The sequence below is a fragment of the Nuphar pumila genome, chromosome 3 (assembly GCF_984573655.1).
Source record: "Nuphar pumila chromosome 3, dmNupPumi1.hap1.1, whole genome shotgun sequence".
Classification (NCBI taxonomy): domain Eukaryota; kingdom Viridiplantae; phylum Streptophyta; class Magnoliopsida; order Nymphaeales; family Nymphaeaceae; genus Nuphar; species Nuphar pumila.
In genome coordinates this window covers 40724428-40744159 of record NC_143251.1, presented here as the reverse complement: position 1 = coordinate 40744159, position 19732 = coordinate 40724428, and the positions used below count along the sequence as shown (strand labels likewise).

At 34.5% G+C, this 19732-nt stretch overlaps 1 protein-coding gene across 1 annotated transcript; it reads right to left on the bottom strand.

The window, feature by feature from the left end:
* Positions 1–12379: 12379 nt before the first annotated feature.
* Positions 12380–19258, bottom strand: LOC149842680 (uncharacterized). The gene is made up of 11 exons (XM_089999352.1): positions 18765–19258; positions 17518–17605; positions 17061–17152; positions 16800–16918; positions 14124–14239; positions 13926–14053; positions 13758–13844; positions 13241–13301; positions 13095–13135; positions 12860–12980; positions 12380–12773 (listed from the first exon to the last, which is right to left on the bottom strand). Exons 1-11 carry the CDS (start codon positions 19142–19144, stop codon positions 12714–12716), a joined length of 1293 nt encoding a protein of 430 aa, XP_089855478.1. The 5' UTR covers positions 19145–19258; the 3' UTR covers positions 12380–12713.
* Positions 19259–19732: the final 474 nt, after the last annotated feature.

Here is a 19732-nt window from a genome sequence, read left to right as displayed (position 1 = left end):
ATGCAACCTGAGTGAATGATCTAAAGTAAGCCCTCTATTTGTATTTGGTATCCTTTTGGGCATAGGGAAAAAATGGGTTTCTATTTGTATTTAAAAATTCTTCCCCAAAATCGCTTCTCAATTTTGTATAACTAAACTGCCCTTCAAAAAATTTGTATAACTAAACAGCATGAAATGATGGAAGCTTGAGTTGTGGATTTTAACTGCTGCACCATAACACCACCTTTTAATATGTTCATGCAAGATCTAGTGCGTACATTTGTGTGCGAAGCAGGTTATATGTTCCCCCCGAAACATGCAAGTGCGTGTTCTCGGGTTTGAATGAGTGCCACATATGTAAGCATGTGGGGCTTGTTTCCCTGTGTTTGTCGGCATCACTTAGCATTGGAGTCCGATTTGTTTGCAAAGACTGAAGTGTCCTTTCCCGCCATTAGCACCATGAAATGACGTTTCAAGTAAATGACAAAAATGTTCTCTTGTCAGAAGAGAGAGGGTTAAAATCATCATCGTTTTCACCCTAAGGAGTAAACGATTATGCTTTAATAGGAGCTTCTTGCAATATGTCGCCCTAAACATTCTGGCTCACCCTTTGACGATGCACCATCTGCTGTAACAGAAGCTTCCTTTGACGACACCGCTTTTGCCGTTGTCTGCTGCTGTCGGAGCACCCCTTTTCGTCATCTACTGCCGTCAGAGCACCGTTGTCACCATCGGCTGCATCTACCTTCTAGGTGTTTCTCCTCTATTGTCGGATTAACAAAACTTGTGTCCTTTCGATAAGTTTTGTGTATGGTTTCGTTATGTAAACAAATTGATTTTCGTTATGTAAATCTGAATGCTAAATCTTACAACTGGTTATACTATTCATGCTAAATAACACCTATTTTTATACTGAAACAAATCGATTTGTGCCTATCCACCTTTTGGGCATCGAAAAATAGTTAGCACGATTTGTTCTTATGAAAACCAAACATTACAACGATATGTACTTATGAGGGCTAAATTTCTACAACGATTTGTAAGTTTGAATTTAACATTGATTTATACATTTAATGCAGTAGCAATTTATTCGATGCAACAACGATTTATACGTTTCAAGCAATAGCGATTTAGCCGATTTATGATTCACGATTTATACATTTAAAGCAACCACGATTTATACATTTAATGCAGTAGCGATTTATGATTTACAACATGTACTTATGAAGGGTTCAATTTCTACAACGATTTACGGTTAAATTTATGTGCTGTGCAGGTTAGCAATGACTACAATTTGTAAGACAAGAAAGCCTTTGCCGTTGGAGGGGTTGACTCTTGGAGAAATCATCCACCAATCCGATATATATGAGGGTTTCATGATCGTCAGTTGCATCACACTATACTATGCATCGAGTTGTTATTTACCGTGCCAATAAAAGAAACAACTTATCGTATATGTGTGTTGACGATAGCGATTCACGTGACAACGATTTAATGACAACTATGACGCCGTGAAGCGATTTCAATTTTAATCGCTAAATAAATAGCAATTTGAATACGCAAATCGCCACTACAATCACGCAACAATGTAAATACTGCATGCACATGTTTCAATATCATAATACAAATATCTTACAAATCGATGCTAGCAAACACATAATATGTTAAAAATCGATATACATATCACATACTATATTACAAATCGATACGAAAATTCAGCATAATAGATTATAAATCGATATTAACAAACAAAACAATATCTCACAAATCGATAGTATGTTACTACAACCGCGATTCACATTATACTATTCCAATATTTTCTATACAAAGGCAAATCGTTGTGGCCGACATATACGTCATTGCATAAATTGCATAAATCGTCAACCGAAATCCAGGTCTCACAAGGCATATCGATTTTTGATAAAGAGCGGGATGTGGAACGATGTTTATTGTTGAAGCCCAAATGTTACAACAATATGTACTTATGAAGGGTGCGATTTCTACATCGATTTGTACGTTTGAAGCAACGATTTATACGTTTAAAGCATGAATAATTTATACGTTTGATGAAATAGCGATTTATACTTGTTGACGATAGCGATTCACGTCACAGCTATTTAATTATAGGTATGAAGCTTTGAAGCGATTTTCATAGAAATCGCTAAATGAGCAACGATTTGAACACACAAATGGCCATCTCATGTCGCTATAATGTTAATTCCTCACACACAGTTTTCAATTAGATACTACAATATATGACAAATCAACATTAGAAAACACTTAATATTTTACAAATCGACACATATATCCCATAATATATTACTATACCTAACCCTATATCCTAAACCCTTAATATCTTACTAAACCCTAACCCTAAACCCATAATACATTACTAAACCCTAAACCGTAAACCCTAAACTCTTAATATATTACTAAACCCTAAACCCTAACCCTAAACCCTAAACTCTAAACCCTAAACCTTAAACCCTAAACCTAAACCCTAACCTAAACCTTAACTCTAAACTCTAAACTCTAAACCATAAACCCTAACTCTAAACCCTAAACCTAAACCTTAACCCTAAACCCTAAACCCTAAACCCTAAACCCTAAACCCTAAACCCTAAACCCTTAATATCTTACTAAACCTTAAACCCTAAACCCTAACCCTAAAACCTAAACTCTAAACCTAAACCCTCGATTTATATGCTGATTCTGTATATCGATTTATAAGCTATCAATAAGAATTTATATATTGATTTGTATGATATTTGATCATCAATTTGCATGATACTATGACAATATTTTCGCAACAAAGGCAAATCGACTAAACATTACAATGATTTTTACGATATCAATAGGAATCGCCATATCGATTTAAGATATTGTTTTGATTCTAAATATTGATTTAAGATATTGTTTTGATTCTAAATATCGATTTTTAAGACATCAATATGATTTTCCAAATCGATTTAAGATATTGTTCTGAATCTTAATATCGATTTCTATGCTAATTTTTAATATCGATTTATGATATTGTTTTAATTCTTAATATCGATTTAAGATATTGTTTTGATTCTAAATATCAATTTTTAAGATATCAATAGGAATTTCTATATCGATTTAAGATGTTGTTTTGATTCTTAATATCTATTTAAGATATTGTTTTGATTCTAAATATCGATTTTTAAGATATCAATATGAATTTTCAAATCGATTTAAGATATTGTTCTGAATCTTAATATCGATTTCTATGCTGATTCTTGATATCGATTTAAGATATTATTTTGATTCTTAATATCAATTTCTATCCTGATTCTATATATCGATTTATAAGCTATCAATAGGAATTTCTATATCAATTTATGGTCGACAAAGACGTCATTGCGTAAACCACCTAAAACGTGAACCACTTAAAGGTATATGTTATTTTATTATAAAATCTTTGGCAGGTCCCATAAGCATTAAATTCCTCTGCTATAAAAGAAGATCCTCGCAATATTTCCCCATAAATGTTCCACAAAAAATCTAACGCTTCATTTTCTTTCGTCGAAGCACCATTTGCCGTCTCATTGAGTTTTTGTATTGTACAGGTTATCAATGGCTTACATTCATAAGAGAAGAAACACTTTGTCGTTAGAGGGGAAATCTCTTGATGAAATTATTGAACAATATGCTTTGTATGAGCAATTAGAAGCGTAATACAAAATAATGACGACTGAGAATGATAAAAAAAGGAAGCAATTGTTGGTAAAGTATAAAGTGAAGCCTAATCCGTCAAATATTGAAGATGATAATCCAATGAAGAGTGATGAAAAAGTACAGATGAAAAAGAAGAAGAATGATGACGAAGAAAAGCAAAAAGAAAGGAGAATAATGAAAAAAGCAAAGAAAATCAAGGCAAAAGAAGGAGGAGGTGAATGATAGAGAAAAACAAAGGAAGGATAATGAGAAGGAGGAAGAGAAGCGAAGGCAAAAGGAGGAGGAGGAGGAGAGGGAAAGACAAAGGAAGAATAAGGAAGAGGAAGAGAAGCGAAGGTAGAAGGAGGAGGAGGAGGAGGAGGAGGAGGAGGAGGAGGAGGAGGAGAGAGAAGAGCAAAGGAAGAATAAGGAGGAGGAAGAGAAGCGAAGGCAAAAGAAAGAGGAGAAGGAAAAGCAAAAGAAGAATAAAGAGAAGGAGTAAGAAAAGCGAAGGCAATTGAAGAAGAATGAGGAGGAAGAGAAACAAAGACAGTTAAAAAAGGAAGAGAGGAGGAAGAGAAGCAAAGACAATTGAAGAAGAAGGAAGAGGAAAGGCAAATGAAACAGATTCAGGATGAGGAAGAGAATGAAAGACAAAGGAAGCAGAAGGAGGACCAGGAAGAGAAAGAAAGACAAAGGAAGGAGAAGGAGGGCGAGGAAGAGAAGGAAAGGCAAAGGAAGGAGAAGGAGGACGAGGAAGAGAAGGAAAGACAAAGGAAGGAGGAGGAGGAGGACGAGGAAGAGAAGGAAAAACAAATAAAGGAGAAGGAGAACGAGGAAGAGAAGGAAAGACAAATGAAGGAGAAGGAGGACGAGGAAGAGAAGGAAAGAGAAAGAAAGAGGGAGGAAGAAGAGAAGGAAAGGGAAAGAAAAAAAGCAGAGGATGGACGCGAAAGAGCGAATGAAGGAAGAAATACAAAAGCAAAGGAAGGGAGGAGATGAAGAAGAGAAAAGTGTGACCAAGGTACGTTAATCACTATTGGATGTCGCGATGTACTGTTGTAGGTATTATTATGTATAACGATTACTCTGTATAGCGATTACTCTGTACAATGATTACTGTGATAGTGATTACTATGTATAGCGATTACTGCGATAACGATTACTATGTATAACGATTAATTATAATTTAATATTTTGTGTTACAGGCAGGTCAAAAGAGAAGCAGAGCAACAAATGAAAAGCTGAAAGGGCAGTGTCAGTGGCTTGTAGTTCTGTCGTGGTATAAAAAGCTGAGTGAATATCAAAAGGACCGATTACGAAAGATGCACTTCGGCAGCCTTCTGGACCAACACTATTTTGAAAATTGCTGAAACACCATGATCCACCTGGTCAATAAGTCGAACCATAAGACAAACATGTTTCAGTTTGGAGTTTTTAAGATCACCATGACCCTAAAAGATGTGACACAAATTACGGGTCTTAAATGCCATGAAAGTGCTGTCCTAACACGCGATTCAAACTATAACCCAAGGGACAATTGCATGACCCTTTTAGGAATGCCGATGGAGGAATGATGTGAGTGTATTTTTGGTAGAAGCAATTTCTCATCGATAAAAGTTTATTTTTTCCGTAATAAATGGGAAGGCCGGTCCGTTGTATGTGTATCTGAAATAGCTGACCAAGAGTTGCGCGACTTCCTTCTTTATTTTTTTGGACTTACTTTATTTTCCGATTGTTCTGGTTTGAGAATAAGTTAGTTGTGGCTGCAGTTCTTGGAAGACTTAGATGAAGTCAACAACTGAGCATGGGGTGCTATTATGCTCGCACACTTGTACAGTCAGCTTTACCGTGTGAGTAAGGGTACGAAAACCGTCGGGGGTTTTTGGCCATTTGTTCAGATATTTGTTTATTACGTATTTAATACTTGTAGACTAAGCTCATTGAAGGTTGTAGTCTTACTAATATATTAATTTTGTAGTCCTGAACATGTGAGCATATTATCGCCTTGCATCCTCAGTATGACCCTGCAATTTATAGTTTTCCCAAGATCGGCCAGTGGACTTCAATAAATGTCAAGGAGAAAAATGCTCAGTTCATTTTAGATGGACTGCAATTAAATGAGGTAAATGGTTTAAAATCATTGTAATGTTTAGCATTCTTAAGTAATCATCGTTTTAGGATTTTGTCTTCTTTAGTATAAATCGTTATCTACTTAGCATCTAACTTTAATTAGCGTAAATCGTTGTAATGTTTAGCATTCTTAAGTAAACATCGCTTTAGGATTTTGTCTTTCTTAGTACAAATCGTTATCTCTTTAGCATCTAACTTTCATTAGCGTAAATCATTATAATGTTTAGCATTCTTAAGTAATCATCGCTTTAAGATTTTGTCTTGCTTAGTACAAATCATTATCTCCTTAGCATCTAACTTTCATTAGCGTAAATCGTTATAATGTTAAGCATTCTTAAGTAATCATCACTTTAGGATTTTGTCTTCCTTAGTATAAATTATTATCTCCATAGCATCTAACTTTTATTAGTATAAATTGTTATAATGTTCAGCATTCTTAAGTAATCATCGCTTTAGGATTTTATTTTTCTTTGTACAAATCGTTATCGCATTAAGCATTTTGCATGAATAATTATGTCTATATCTAAACCATAATCTTGATTGTACAGGTTGTCTGGAGACCATATGGAGATGGGAAGGACAAGGATGAAGATGTTGTGGCTGCGAGACTATCTGTCTGCGATATTTGACTCTTTAGCAAATGTGAAGCCGAGTAGCAGCATGATAGTCGAGTACTCCTACAAGCTGCCTTGGGACAGTCGGTACCAAAAGTGCTTGTGCTATTGAGAAGAATGATGAATAGTGGTGGGGCCAAGAACGTGAATTGGCACGCACGCTTCAGGAAACAATTGGATAGCTGAAACAAAGGAGGTGTTCGTGCCATACCATATGATTATAAAGAACGACAATATGACCCCAACTATTTCAAACAATATTAGCAACCCATGCATCGAAATCGACAAATTGAGGAGAAGCAACATGAAAGTAAGGACACTCTTATCCCCGAGCATGTCGTCTTCCAGCATAGACATAACGTTCATCATGTCCCTTTGTCACTTTCTGTGATTCCCTCTTTAGTACACGATAAGGAGCAAACACGGCTCCTAAAAGAGAATGTATCATCCGACAAAAGGTTAGTGATGCTGGAGAGGGAGAATAAGGAGTTACGAAAGGACGTATAGAATTTGCGAAGATAAATTGGGTCATTGGTTGAGATGATTATCAGTGGGTTTAATAAGATCAAGAGAACGAAGAGGCCACCGAATAAAGAGACTCCACCAAGGCAAAGAAAGTGACAATTTGTATGTCTATCTGAGTCATCAAGTGCCAGTGAATAAACATATGTGATTTGTGTATCCCGATAATTTTATGTTGTAATTCCATTATTCTTTGTTGTAATTATATAATTCTTTCCTTAATAAGTGTAACACAGAAGTGCCATTGAAAAATCGACATGACTACATAAACTTAGGTTTGTAATTATATAATTCTATCATGATTTGTACTTACGTTTGCTAAATCGTATAGCAATCACTGACTTAGGGTTTATTATGTATCGCAATTCCTGTGATAGCGATTACTCTGTATAGCGATTATGAAGTTACCATGATTTGCACTTACGTTTGCTAAATCGTATAACGATTACTAGTTTCGAGTTTATTATGTATAGCGATTACTCAGTATAGCGATTATGAAGTTATCATGATTTGTACTTACGTTTGCTAAATTGTATAGCGATTACTGGTTTAGGGTTTATTATTTATAGCATTTCCTGTGATAGCGATTACTCAGTATAGCGATTATGCAATTACCATGATTTGTACTTATATTTGCTAAATCGTATAACGATTACTAGTTTAGGGTTTATTATTTATAGCATCTCCTGTGATAGCGATTACTTAGTATAACAATTACTCAGTATAACGATTATGCAGTTACCATGATTTGTACTTACGTTTGCTAAATCGTATAGCGATTATTGGTTTAGGGTTTATTATTTATAGTGTTTCTTGTGATAGCGATTACTTAGTATAGCGATTAATAGGTATAACGATTATGAAATTACTACGATTTGTACTTACGTTTGCTAAATCATATAGCGATTACTAGTTTTGAGTTTATTATGTATAGCGATTCCTATAATAGCGATTACTAGGTATAGCGATTATGAAGTTACCACGATTTGTACTTAGGTTTGCTTAATCGTTAAACAGTTACTGGTTTAGGGTTTGTTATTTATAGCGTTTCCTTTAAGTGCAAGGAACGTCACATAACATTAGTTTAAGGTTTAGGGTCTAGAGTTTAGGGAAACGTCATCTGACACACTACTGATGTTATGCAATGTGCCATTCATTTACACGTACTAACGCCATTTTGATGATACTAGCAAATGAAATGACGTCTTTTAATTAATGCGAAATGTAATTTATTTATTTATTATATTCTTTGGGCATAATTTTTAAGAATGGGCAAGACGTGAAACGATGTGAAATAAAACGTCGCCTAACTTCAGTAGTTTGTTCTGCAAGGAACATAAGACGTTTTCTTTAAGAGCAAGGAACATGCGACGTTTTATTCCTGCTTCGTGAGCAATGAACAGAAAAACTAACGTTTTAGTTAACCATCATCGTCGCAAAAACTGTAGTGATGTCGAAGAAAGACACTGCGATTCAGTCGAACATCCACAAAAAAGGGCACATTCGATTCCTTTAACCTGTTTCATCTTTTTTATGTCATTTACAGTTCGTTTACTGAATATAATACTACAGTTCTTTTACTGAATATTCAGCTAATTTCAGTGCAACATCCACAAAACAAGATGCCATAAAACTCAGCAAAGTGCTCGAAGAGAACATCAACCGGATGCGAGATGAATTTGCAGGACACACTATCAGTAATTTTGTATGTATGAAACCACTATCAATTATACATTTACGTATGCTATGGTCATGTATATTAACAAGTGCATATTTGTTGTAAACAGACTATGCACGATTTCATCATGTATATTCAAAGCAAGGGATTAACCATATCGGTCCACGTTGTCACCCCTTATTTTATGGTATATCGGTTATCTTATATGTTTATTTTTTTTTTGATTTACTAATGTACCTGCGTGTTTTAAACTTACTATTATTACTGTTTCATTCAACAGAGTATCGTCCGCTGAATGCCATAGGCGACTGAATTTCTAGATGGACTACAATACTGAGGTGACGATAACCAAATGACAGACTTTTCGTCAAGTGAAAATGTTTGTGCCCATATCAATTTGTAAAATGTTAAATCTATTTAAGATCTTGTTTTGATTCTTAATATCGATTTCTAAGCTATCAATAGGAATTTGCATATGGATTTAATATATTGTTTTGATTCTTAATATCGATTTTTATGCTGATTCTAAATATCAATTTAAGATGTTATTTTGATTCTTAATATCGATTTAAGATATTGTTTTGATTTTAAATATCGATTTTTAAGATATCAATACAAATTTCCAAATCGATTTAAGATATTGTTCTAAATCTTAATATAAATTTCTATGTTGATTCTTGATATCGATTTAAGATATTATTTTAATTCTTAATATCAATTTCTATGCTGATTCTTAATATCTATTTTAAGTTATCAATAGGAATTTTTATATCCATTTAAGATATTATTCTGATTCTTAATATCGATTTCTATGTTGATTCCTAATATCGATTTAAGATATTGTTTTGATTCTTAATATCGATTTATATGTTGATTCTTAACATCGATTTTCAGATATTGATTCCTACATTGTGGCAATCGAAAAAGAATTGAGTCTTATACGTGTTGGATGTACAAAAACAAAAAATATGGTTATACAACTCCTTGGACTATAACATTGGTGTAGATCGTGACATTGTGCATTTAGTAATTTTCTATCTATAAGATTACCATATCTTCTACCGTAGCCCAAAATTTACTTGCTTTTGCATAAACCACAGGTTGGATTTTTCAGAGACATGTTGGGTGTCGATATTTGCCCGTGGAGGCTTCACGTCGCAGAGGATGCTCCTTTACAAAATAATGATATCGATTGTGGCATCTTTGTAATAAAGTATATTGAAGCAATATACTATGGACGAGCACCAAAATTCACCATTGTAAAATTCACTGTTTTATGCTGTACACTTAAATATGTTTTATTATCCTATATTATTGCTGACTACATTTCTATATTGGTCTGACTTTCGATATTTTTTTCAGGATGATATACCTGAATTCCGCATAAAACTATGTGAAAAATTGATGGATTTTTTAATTGCGAAGGATACAAAATCCCAGACTGCAAGATTACCTAGAAAGCAACGAAGGATGCGAGCCCCCCAGGAGTAAGAGGAAGCCGTTTTAAATGTCTACCTATTCTTAAGGATAACGTGAAGAGGGTTACGTTCTACTGCTGAGAGAGAGAGATATCAATTTTTGGTTCAACATTTAATTTTCCGAACATAATAAATTTTTTGTGTATAGACATTTGTAACTGATTTTGTAGGTTGTGTATACAAATTTTGTAAGACTGTGTACAAAATTCACATTGATCCATAAACCAAAATTACGCGCCTGGCACACGTGTGTTGAATACGCAAATCGCCACCTCAAGTGGGCAAATCGCAACAATGTCAATTATGCAGGCACACATTTCAAAATCATAATACAAATATCTTGTAAATCGACACATCTTACAAATTGATATAATATCGCATAATATATTATAAATTGATTTTTAATATCGATTTATATTTTGATTCTTAATATCGATTTCTAAGCTATTAATAGGATTTTTTCTCTTGATTTTTATGATATTTTATCATCGATTTGCAGATATTGCTTTCTAACACGATGTCTACTATAAATTTATAGGATATTATATCGATTTTTGTGAGATATTATTTTGTTTGTTAATATCGATTTGTAATATATTATGCTGAATTTGTATATCGATTTGTAAGATATTATGTGTTTTATAGTATCAATTTGTGAGATATTATTCTGTTTGTTAATATCGATTTGTAATATATTATGCTGAATTGCCGTATATCGATTTGTAAAATGTTATGTGTTTTCTAGTGTCCAATTGACATAAATGATATATTACAAATCAATATTAACAACCAGTTACCATATCTCACAAATCGACACTAGAAAATACATAATATCTTACAAATCGATATACGATAATTCAACATAATATATTACAAATCGATATTAACAAATAGAACAATATCTCACAAATTGACACTGAAAAACACATAATTTCTTACAAATTGATATACAAAAATTCAACATAATATATTACAAATCGAGATAACAACCAAAACAATATCTCATAAATCGACAATAAAAAACACATAATATCTTATAAATCGATATACGACAATTCGACATAATATATTACAAATCGATATTAACAAACAAAACAACATTTCACAAATCGACACTAGAAAATACATAATATCTTCAAAATCGATATACGATAATTCAGCATAATATATTACAAATCGATATTAACAAATAAAACAATATCACCAAATCGACACTATAAAACACATAATATCTTATAAATCGATATATAACAATTCAGCATAATATATTACAAATCGATATTAACAAACAAAACAATATCTCACAAATTGATGCTAGAAAATACATAATATCTTATAAATCAATATATAACAATTCAGCATAATATATTACAAATTGATATTAACAAACAAAACAATATCTCACAAATCGACACTAGAAAATAATAAGCATAATATATTACAAATCGATATTAACAAACAAAACAATATCTTAAAAATCGATATACATGTTACTACAATCACGATTTGCATTATATTGCATATACTGAGTGAATGAACGATACCGAATGGAGTAGAGACCCTTGCACGCATCTGTAACCAAGCATTCTTGTCAACAGATCCCAGTGTCTTACAAATATCTTCAAGTTTCCAATCGTCAAAATGATAAAATCTATCTGCAATAACAAAACAACGCCTTAATGACACTCACAATGACATACGTTCTTTAACAATAACATGATGACATGGAAAGGTACTCACCATGCTTTAATGACACTTGTTGAAATATTTGTGCGTCATTACTTTTTTTCATACTGCCTAACGAAAATGGAGAAGAAGAGATGACTGTAAAAAGAGATGACCGACAAATCCCTCTATGACGCCCCACCAATGATCAAACCAGTCGTTCGATTTATAGTTATCTTGACGAGGTAGGAACGAACTCGAGAATATTTTCTATCAAACACAAGGCAGGAACGAGAAGGCAGCCATGTGTTGTAACACAAGCTAAAAGCAAAAGCAAAACGTGTAAATCTATTTACGAGGAGCGGGAAAACATTTTTGTCCAACGCATATCTATCTTATGGAAAGACATTTCCATCAAAAGCACATCTACCTTTTTTTATATGTTATTTTATTATAAAATCATCGTGGGTAACATTGGCATATGAATTATCATGGGTCCCAAGATATTCCTCTATACACACCGGAACATGCAAATTTGTGTTCTAGGGAGAACCCACAACACCCTTTCATTTGTGTGTGCATGTGCACGTGCATGTGTGTGCGTACACATCCACTCATGTGGAACTTGAAGCCAGGGAGAAAACCACTTAAACCGGTGCTTAACATGGAGAATTTGGAAGGAAATGAAAAGGTTGTGTCAAAATCTTCCAAAACTCTCTACATCAGCCTTCAATGTTACATAATTAGATTAAAGTTACCGACTCTTAAGGGATGAACAGAGTGAAGCCCTTATAAGAAAACAAATTGAGACAAACTGATTTTCCTTCATCATTGGGGAGCTAAGAAATCAAACACCAAGAAATGTCGCTCGGATTGTCAAAGCCAGATATTGAATGTCACAATTCAATGCAGTGTTCCCTCCTACGCATGAAATTTTGCCAATCCCAAGATTCGGATCACGCCGCATTATTTATACCAACCAGCAAGGAGATGCCTCAACCCGAAACAACAGAGACATGATATGGCCTGCGGTAATGCATATACGCATATAAATAAACAGAACTCAGATGACTGATACGCAGACTGAAACTTGAGTAGCGCAAAAAAGATACCTGGAAAATGAGTAGGCGAATGCAGAGAGCCCTTTCTGTACATTTACCAAACAGGTTGAGGAACAAGTTGACAAGGTTCATGTCCTTGGTCCCAGTCAACAATCCAGTTTGTGGATCAAACCTGCAAGAACCAACGTATCACCTACTCAATCTTATATAATGGCAATAAGTTTATGCAAGAAAGCATAACAAAGCAAACCATGAGTTCATGAAAAACAATTTGGATGATAATCACCTTGGAAGACGATGTCGTGGGCATGGAACGATCTTAAAAAGCTGTCAAGAAACCCAGCAAAGTGGGAATTTAGATGCAAATAATGAAATTCATTCCATTCTGCAACTGACAAACAAAAGCTACAGAAAGATAAAATGGAGGAATACCTGAGGACACGAGTATAGGAAATTTATAATCTCAGGAAGGAAGAAAAACAAGAGAGTTTCACTGCAAACAAATACAGAATCATAGAAAAGGGGATCACCTAATAGTTCAACAACATAATCATTCAGAGCATATATATGTTACAGAAATACAACTGAAAAAGCAGCAAACATAAAAAAACATGCAATTTAATATTTTTACACAGAAACCATGAGGATTTTATTCATGTAAGACTATGCAGTAAATCTGCATATTGAAGATTAAATTGAAGATTACAAGAAAAGAGTTGCAGCCTCACAGGCATCCAATAGACTATGGTGATGCACCCATTTTTGCAAATATATTGCAATCTTGATGCCAGTTAGTGACATTTCGGTTTAATAACACTGAGAATTTCAATGCTGCAACTACTTGAATCTGGTAATAACAGGCACATAGATCTTGATTTTGATAGGCAATGCTTGACATATAGAAGCAACACATCTTAAAAAATGCAAAACAAAGATATGGGAAGCTTACCTGAAATGGCCTAGTATGCCAACCACAGCCAATGCCATCCCAGCAAAATAAGTGTATGTATCACCAACAAAAACTGAAGATGGATACCTAGAGTTTCCAGGTCATAAATAAATCTTGTTGCATTAGAAGCTTTCAGAAGCAAATGTCTAATTAATGGCATCAAGTTACCAGTTATAAGAAAGGAGAGCCAATGAAGTTGCTAGCAGTGGCTGCATGAGGTAAATAGAGAATGCATGTGCCTGCTGATATTGAGGATCTGAGGAACGTCCAATTTGCATCACGTTATGTATCAAAACCTGTACCAAGACAATGGAGTTATGTTCAAATTTCGAGCACCCAGTTTAAACGTAGCTAAATCATTCTTACAGCTGATGCAATAACAATTGTTTGTCCAGCTTCAAGACCATTTAAACCAGCATGAATATTGATAGAGTTAGTGCAGAACACAGCTAGAAGTCCCATATATACTTTATATATCCAACCTGTGCACACATACAACAGGTAAACTCATCAGATAAATGGAAGAATGATTACTAGAAAGACAGCAAACTCAGAGCACTTCACAAACACATTTCTTAAGATCATTTCACATCAAAACTTCAGTGGCAAGAGAAATTTCTAATGACTGAATCATGTTAATGATAAAATAGCAAAATCAAGTGTAGAAGATACTATATTTAGCATGTTGACCGCCAATCACAACCACAAGCTAATAAATGGGCAATTTACTAATTACCAACAATATTGGATATCTTAACTACACCTTTAGTTCATCACACACACACACACACACACACACATATATATATATATATATAGGGTTAATACTTGGTGCCTTCAAAGGCACCAAATTATATGGAACTATCGAGCTGAAAATCATATGTTTTAGTTTTTTTTTGTAAATTAAATCTTATGGATGTGATCTAAAATGTTTGTTTAGTGGGAAACGAGTTTTAAATCATATAATTGTGACACATAAGCAGGTTTTTTAAGGGCTTCAAAAGTGAGCGGTCCACAATGCACTAAAATTTCATGACTCGAAAACTCATATTTTTGGATTGAAATAACATGATCCAAGGCTTGATCGTTAGCAAACAAACCTTCTTGACCACATCTATGCGGTCACATTGAGTTGATAAAACTTGAATGTATGATTTTCAGCTCAATAGTTCCATATAATTTGGTGCCTTCAAAGGCACCAAATATTAACCCATATAAATATAAATATAAATATAAATATAAATATCAATATAAATATAAATATCAATATAAATATAGAAGGTGGTAGATGCTAACCACTTTTCTAGCTGCCAGCTAACTGGGTTTTTGAAGGGTTTTTTTTCCATGTTTTCCTTAAATCTGACCGTACAAATGTGTTTGACATGGTCAATTTACTAGGGAACGACACTTTCATCATGTTTTTTTTGATAAAAACATGATTTTTAAGCCTTGAATATTTATGAAAATCTTAGACCATCAATTTTTAAACCTTATAAAAACCTACTTGCGTATCGGAATTGGATGATCCAATAGTCAATTCCTATAAAATCAAGCATGTAGAACACATATGTACAGTCAGATTTATGGAAAACATGGAAAAAAACCCTTCAAAAGCTCGATTAGCCAGAAAAGAGGTTAGCAGCTACCACCTCTCTCTCTCTCTCTCTATATATATATATATATATATATATATGGTCACTAGAATATGTTAACTGGAAATATGTGAACCGGAGTGTGAACTAGCAATTCCGATACTTTTTTTGCAACCTGCAGAGGAATTTGGCGTGGTCCATTTGCTAGGAATCAACTGCCGGATCATGAATTTTCAATGAAAAATGTGATTTTTGGATGCTTGGATATTTACTAAAATTCTGACCCGTTGATTTTCAAACCTTAAAAGATCCTTATGCATCGTAATTGGATGATCCAAGAGACTGTTTCTATAAAGCCAAGCATCTAGATCATATCCGTATGGTGAAATTTAAGAAAAAAACCCATGAAAATCTAGGTTCATACTCCAGTTCATAGATTTCCAGTTAACAGATTCTAGTGGCCCTATATATATATATATATATATCATGCACAAACAAAAATTTTGACAACTCAAACAATATTGGATATTGGCTATATATTGATTACACATCTTTAATTCATTAGATATATAAATATATTTATACAAACAATTTGATAACAGAAACAGTAGAAAAAATAAAGCTTAAATAATTGACAAAGGTGTAACAAAAAAAAATTACCAACCTCAAAAATCATAAATTTTCAAACATTTCAACCCCTTCTGCCATTCTAAATAACAACCCATAGAAAATAGCAAGATTTTCATAATCCAGCCCATCCAGAAGGATAACTTATATAGAAAACTAACAAAAGTTGGTAAATATAGGTAAAGAAACATGAAAGAAAAAAGCTTTTCTTTAAGTATCATGATATATCGGTAACTGTTATTTGCCCTATATTTTTGGTATCAGCCAGGTTTCAGAATGATATGCTATTTGTTCAATTTTTCTGCTCATATATAAAGTATGGTGCCAATGAATTAACTTTTCTATCAACCTTATTTTCTGCCACATGGATAAGACTGAATATGTAGGTATGTGGTTGCAAAGTGAAAAAACATCATCCAAATTAAATCAACTGGATCTGAGAAGGTGAGAATGGTGAATAGAAGGAAAAGAACACACTGATACAAACACACCCCATCCGGAAGCAAAAAAGCAAACTGCAAAGAAATAGCTCTTTTACCATGTCAGACAAGATATATCAGCAGAAAACTGTTACTGTTAGGGAGCACATCTTGAACGGGAAAAAAGATAAACAAGCCTCTGATCAAGAAAATAAAGAACAAATACACACAGTCACACACATATTATAGCAAAACAAACTTAACGGAACAAAGATTATGGAAAACATCATATTCATCCTTTGCCATGTAAAAAAAGAAAAGTGTTGTGACAGCAACATCATGATTCAATATGCAAAACTATATTCTATCAAACAAAGTAAAATAATATACATGAATCCACTCACCTAAATCTAGAACTTTCAATCCAACATAGGGTATCAGAGGTTTTGGAACAATGATGGTTGTATGACCAGCATATGCCATCAGCAAGGGTAGTGCTGCAAATGATGGTAACAACAATTTTCTGTTTTCATAAATAAACAAAAATAAATAAGAACTTAAAAATAAAAAGATGTCAAATTTGTCAATCAATTCAACAATGCATGCATCATAATATGGTATTGCAAATGATTAAAAACATTGTTAACAAGTATCAGGTAACTTACACCCTCCAAGGGACATCAAGGACATCATCAACAAACCCAAGAAGAAGCATGAAGCAGATAGAGGCTAATGCTGCATTATACTCGACAAGCCACTGCACAAAGGAATAGAAAATAGGTAAACACATTTGGCAATCATATACATTATATATATGCCATATCCATCATTCAATTTCTTATTAACTGTATATTTGCTGCTAAGAACGAAGAAAAGTGTTCCATAGGATGATACAATTTTATGAGAAATTCATGCTGAGACATGCATAAGGTATTAAGGCACTAGAAAACAGTTATATTAGTCTTCAAAGTGGTTGGAATTATTTTAAAAAGAAGGCACCAACCAAACATTTATTAGAAAAAAAATTATATAAGATCACTCTGGGAAAAGTAATCTTCATCGAGAAATAGTGATATTTTCACAAAAAAAAGAACGGCACACACATTTACACCAGGTACTTACCTCAGAATCAGAAGTGAAGTTGAAATGTTGGAATACAATTGTGACAACCATGTATACAATCCCAACAACAATACCCAGTGATTCAGGCCTGCAAAAAAGAAGGTACCATCAAAAAATTTGATCAATGTAGAAATCCCCACAGAATCAACCATGAAGTAAGACCACCCTAGTGGCATCAATTTTTATTATTCAGCAAAGTATTCTATTTTTTATTTCCTTGTCACGTTTAGCTCCACCAACAACAGAATGGATAATAAAGCAAAAAGACGAAAATAAAAAAGAAATAATTTATTTATCTAGATGCAGTAAATTTACCAAGTCTCCTTCTGTAAATAAAACGTTTCCCCCCTTACAAGTCATTATTGTGAAGAAGAAAAGATAATTCTGTTGGATGGGATGCTATAGCATATTTTGTGTAAAATCCATTGTTCTCAAGAAACAGCATCGTGTTATTTCAAACAAAACGTATTACTGAATTGCAACAAAAGCACTGAAATATAGCAAACGACAAGCAAAGACAAAATCGGAAAAGTTTTAAATATCAGCGAACCATAAATGAGAACATTGGAAACCGTGTGGTCAGCGGGGTCCAGCGTCAAGCTGAAGGCCCGGGATCGAATCCCGCTGGCTCATGGGGGCTGCCGTTGCTTTTATCACGGTTGGGGGACGTAAGGTTGGGTGGTCATGTCCTCAACCCGGAGTTTTACCTTGCAGGGACGCGGACCCAATAAGTGATCCGTTTCCGGTGAGGGTTTTCCTTCGTCATAAAAAAAAAAAAACTAAAGGGTTCTTTGGATAGACCAATTTATCCAGAAAACCAGGATAAGCTGGGCATTGCAGTGTGCGGCACAGTACAAATAAATGCGTTACAACTATAATCTGAACATAAACATTCAACAATTCCAGTATTATCATAAAAATCAAACTGCATTTCAATATTTTCAACAATTTAAACAATTTCAGTAATAAAAAAACTGTTATAATTTCATAAAACATTAAAAATCAAATTGCATTCAAGGAAACATCAAAATTCCATAAAAATTTCATAAAAACCCAGATTCTAACTAACAAATCGCTCCAAATGCTAATAAATAAGCATGAAATCACAAAAAAAAAAGAAACCAATTTCACGAATGCACGCACAAAAGAAACAATTATCAAAAGTTCACTAATTAAATCAACATGAAGACAAATCTAAAAAATTCAAATTAAAGAAAAAAAAAACGAGAAAAAGAAAGAGGACCCACACTTTGATCGTTCCCTGGGGAGACCCCCTCTTGTTGATATCGTAACCGAACAAATTCCTCCTCAGGACGTACCGCGAGGCGACCGGAATCAGCGTCAGCGCAGCGACGAAGCCCCCGGCGCTCATCGCCATGTTAATGAGGATGGATCGCCTGATCTCGGGGTCGATGTCGTAGTGGAAGAAGAAGAGGTAGAGGAATGGGGCGAGGCAGGCGACGGAGATCGCCAGGATCTCCCCCAATTTCGGCCGGACGATTGGCGGGTTCTCCGGCGACGGAGCGGCCAGCTGGGGCTTCGATCCGCCGTCGATCCCCTCCTCCGCCGGACGGCTCGGCATAGACGACGACGCCGGCGGCGGTCCCGACCTCTTCCGTACGGCCATGGCGCCTTCTTCTTCCTCTCTCTCTCTCTCTCTCTGCGCGGGGAAGCACGTATGTTAGAGCCGATAGCGTGCGGATCCCACCACTCGCACATGCGAATTTTGGCTATACGCGTCGACTTGGTTATGCTGGTCCGTATCTGGCAGAAGTTGGGGGTACTAGGGCTGCAAACGGATCCGATATGGTCGGATATCCGATCCGGATCATACATGCTTTTTCCGGAAATGGATCCTTTAAATAAGATCCGAGCATACTTTCGGATCAGATTCGGATCTGCTTAATAGGATTACTTTCGGATTCGGGTTGAATTCAGATCATCATTTTAATTCAAATCAAGAATTGATCTGATTCAAAACCTGACCTGATTACATTTGTTTTACAAGTCAATAGCTTGTTTTTGTTCAATATTTTCGGGATCCAATATTACATCGTGTATTTTGGATTCATATTCAAACTTACATCCTCATATCTGATTCAGATCCAAATTCACATTTGGATTTATTATTTATATTTTGGATTCAGGTTTGATCCACACCGAGCCCAACCCGATTGCGACTCTAGGCAAAAGGGAAGAAATATCAAGAAACTGA

Excerpts from the sequence above, each read along its gene's own strand:
- LOC149842680 (XM_089999352.1), bottom strand. The coding sequence starts at position 19,144 with ATGGCCGTACGGAAGAGGTCGGGACCGCCGCCGGCGTCGTCGTCTATG. Across the intron at positions 14,240-16,799 it reads ATTGAAAGTTCTAGATTTAG|GTTGGATATATAAAGTATAT; the intron begins GTGAGTGGATTC and ends ATGTGTGCACAG. Across the intron at positions 12,774-12,859 it reads TTCGCCTACTCATTTTCCAG|GCCATATCATGTCTCTGTTG; the intron begins GTATCTTTTTTG and ends GCATTACCGCAG.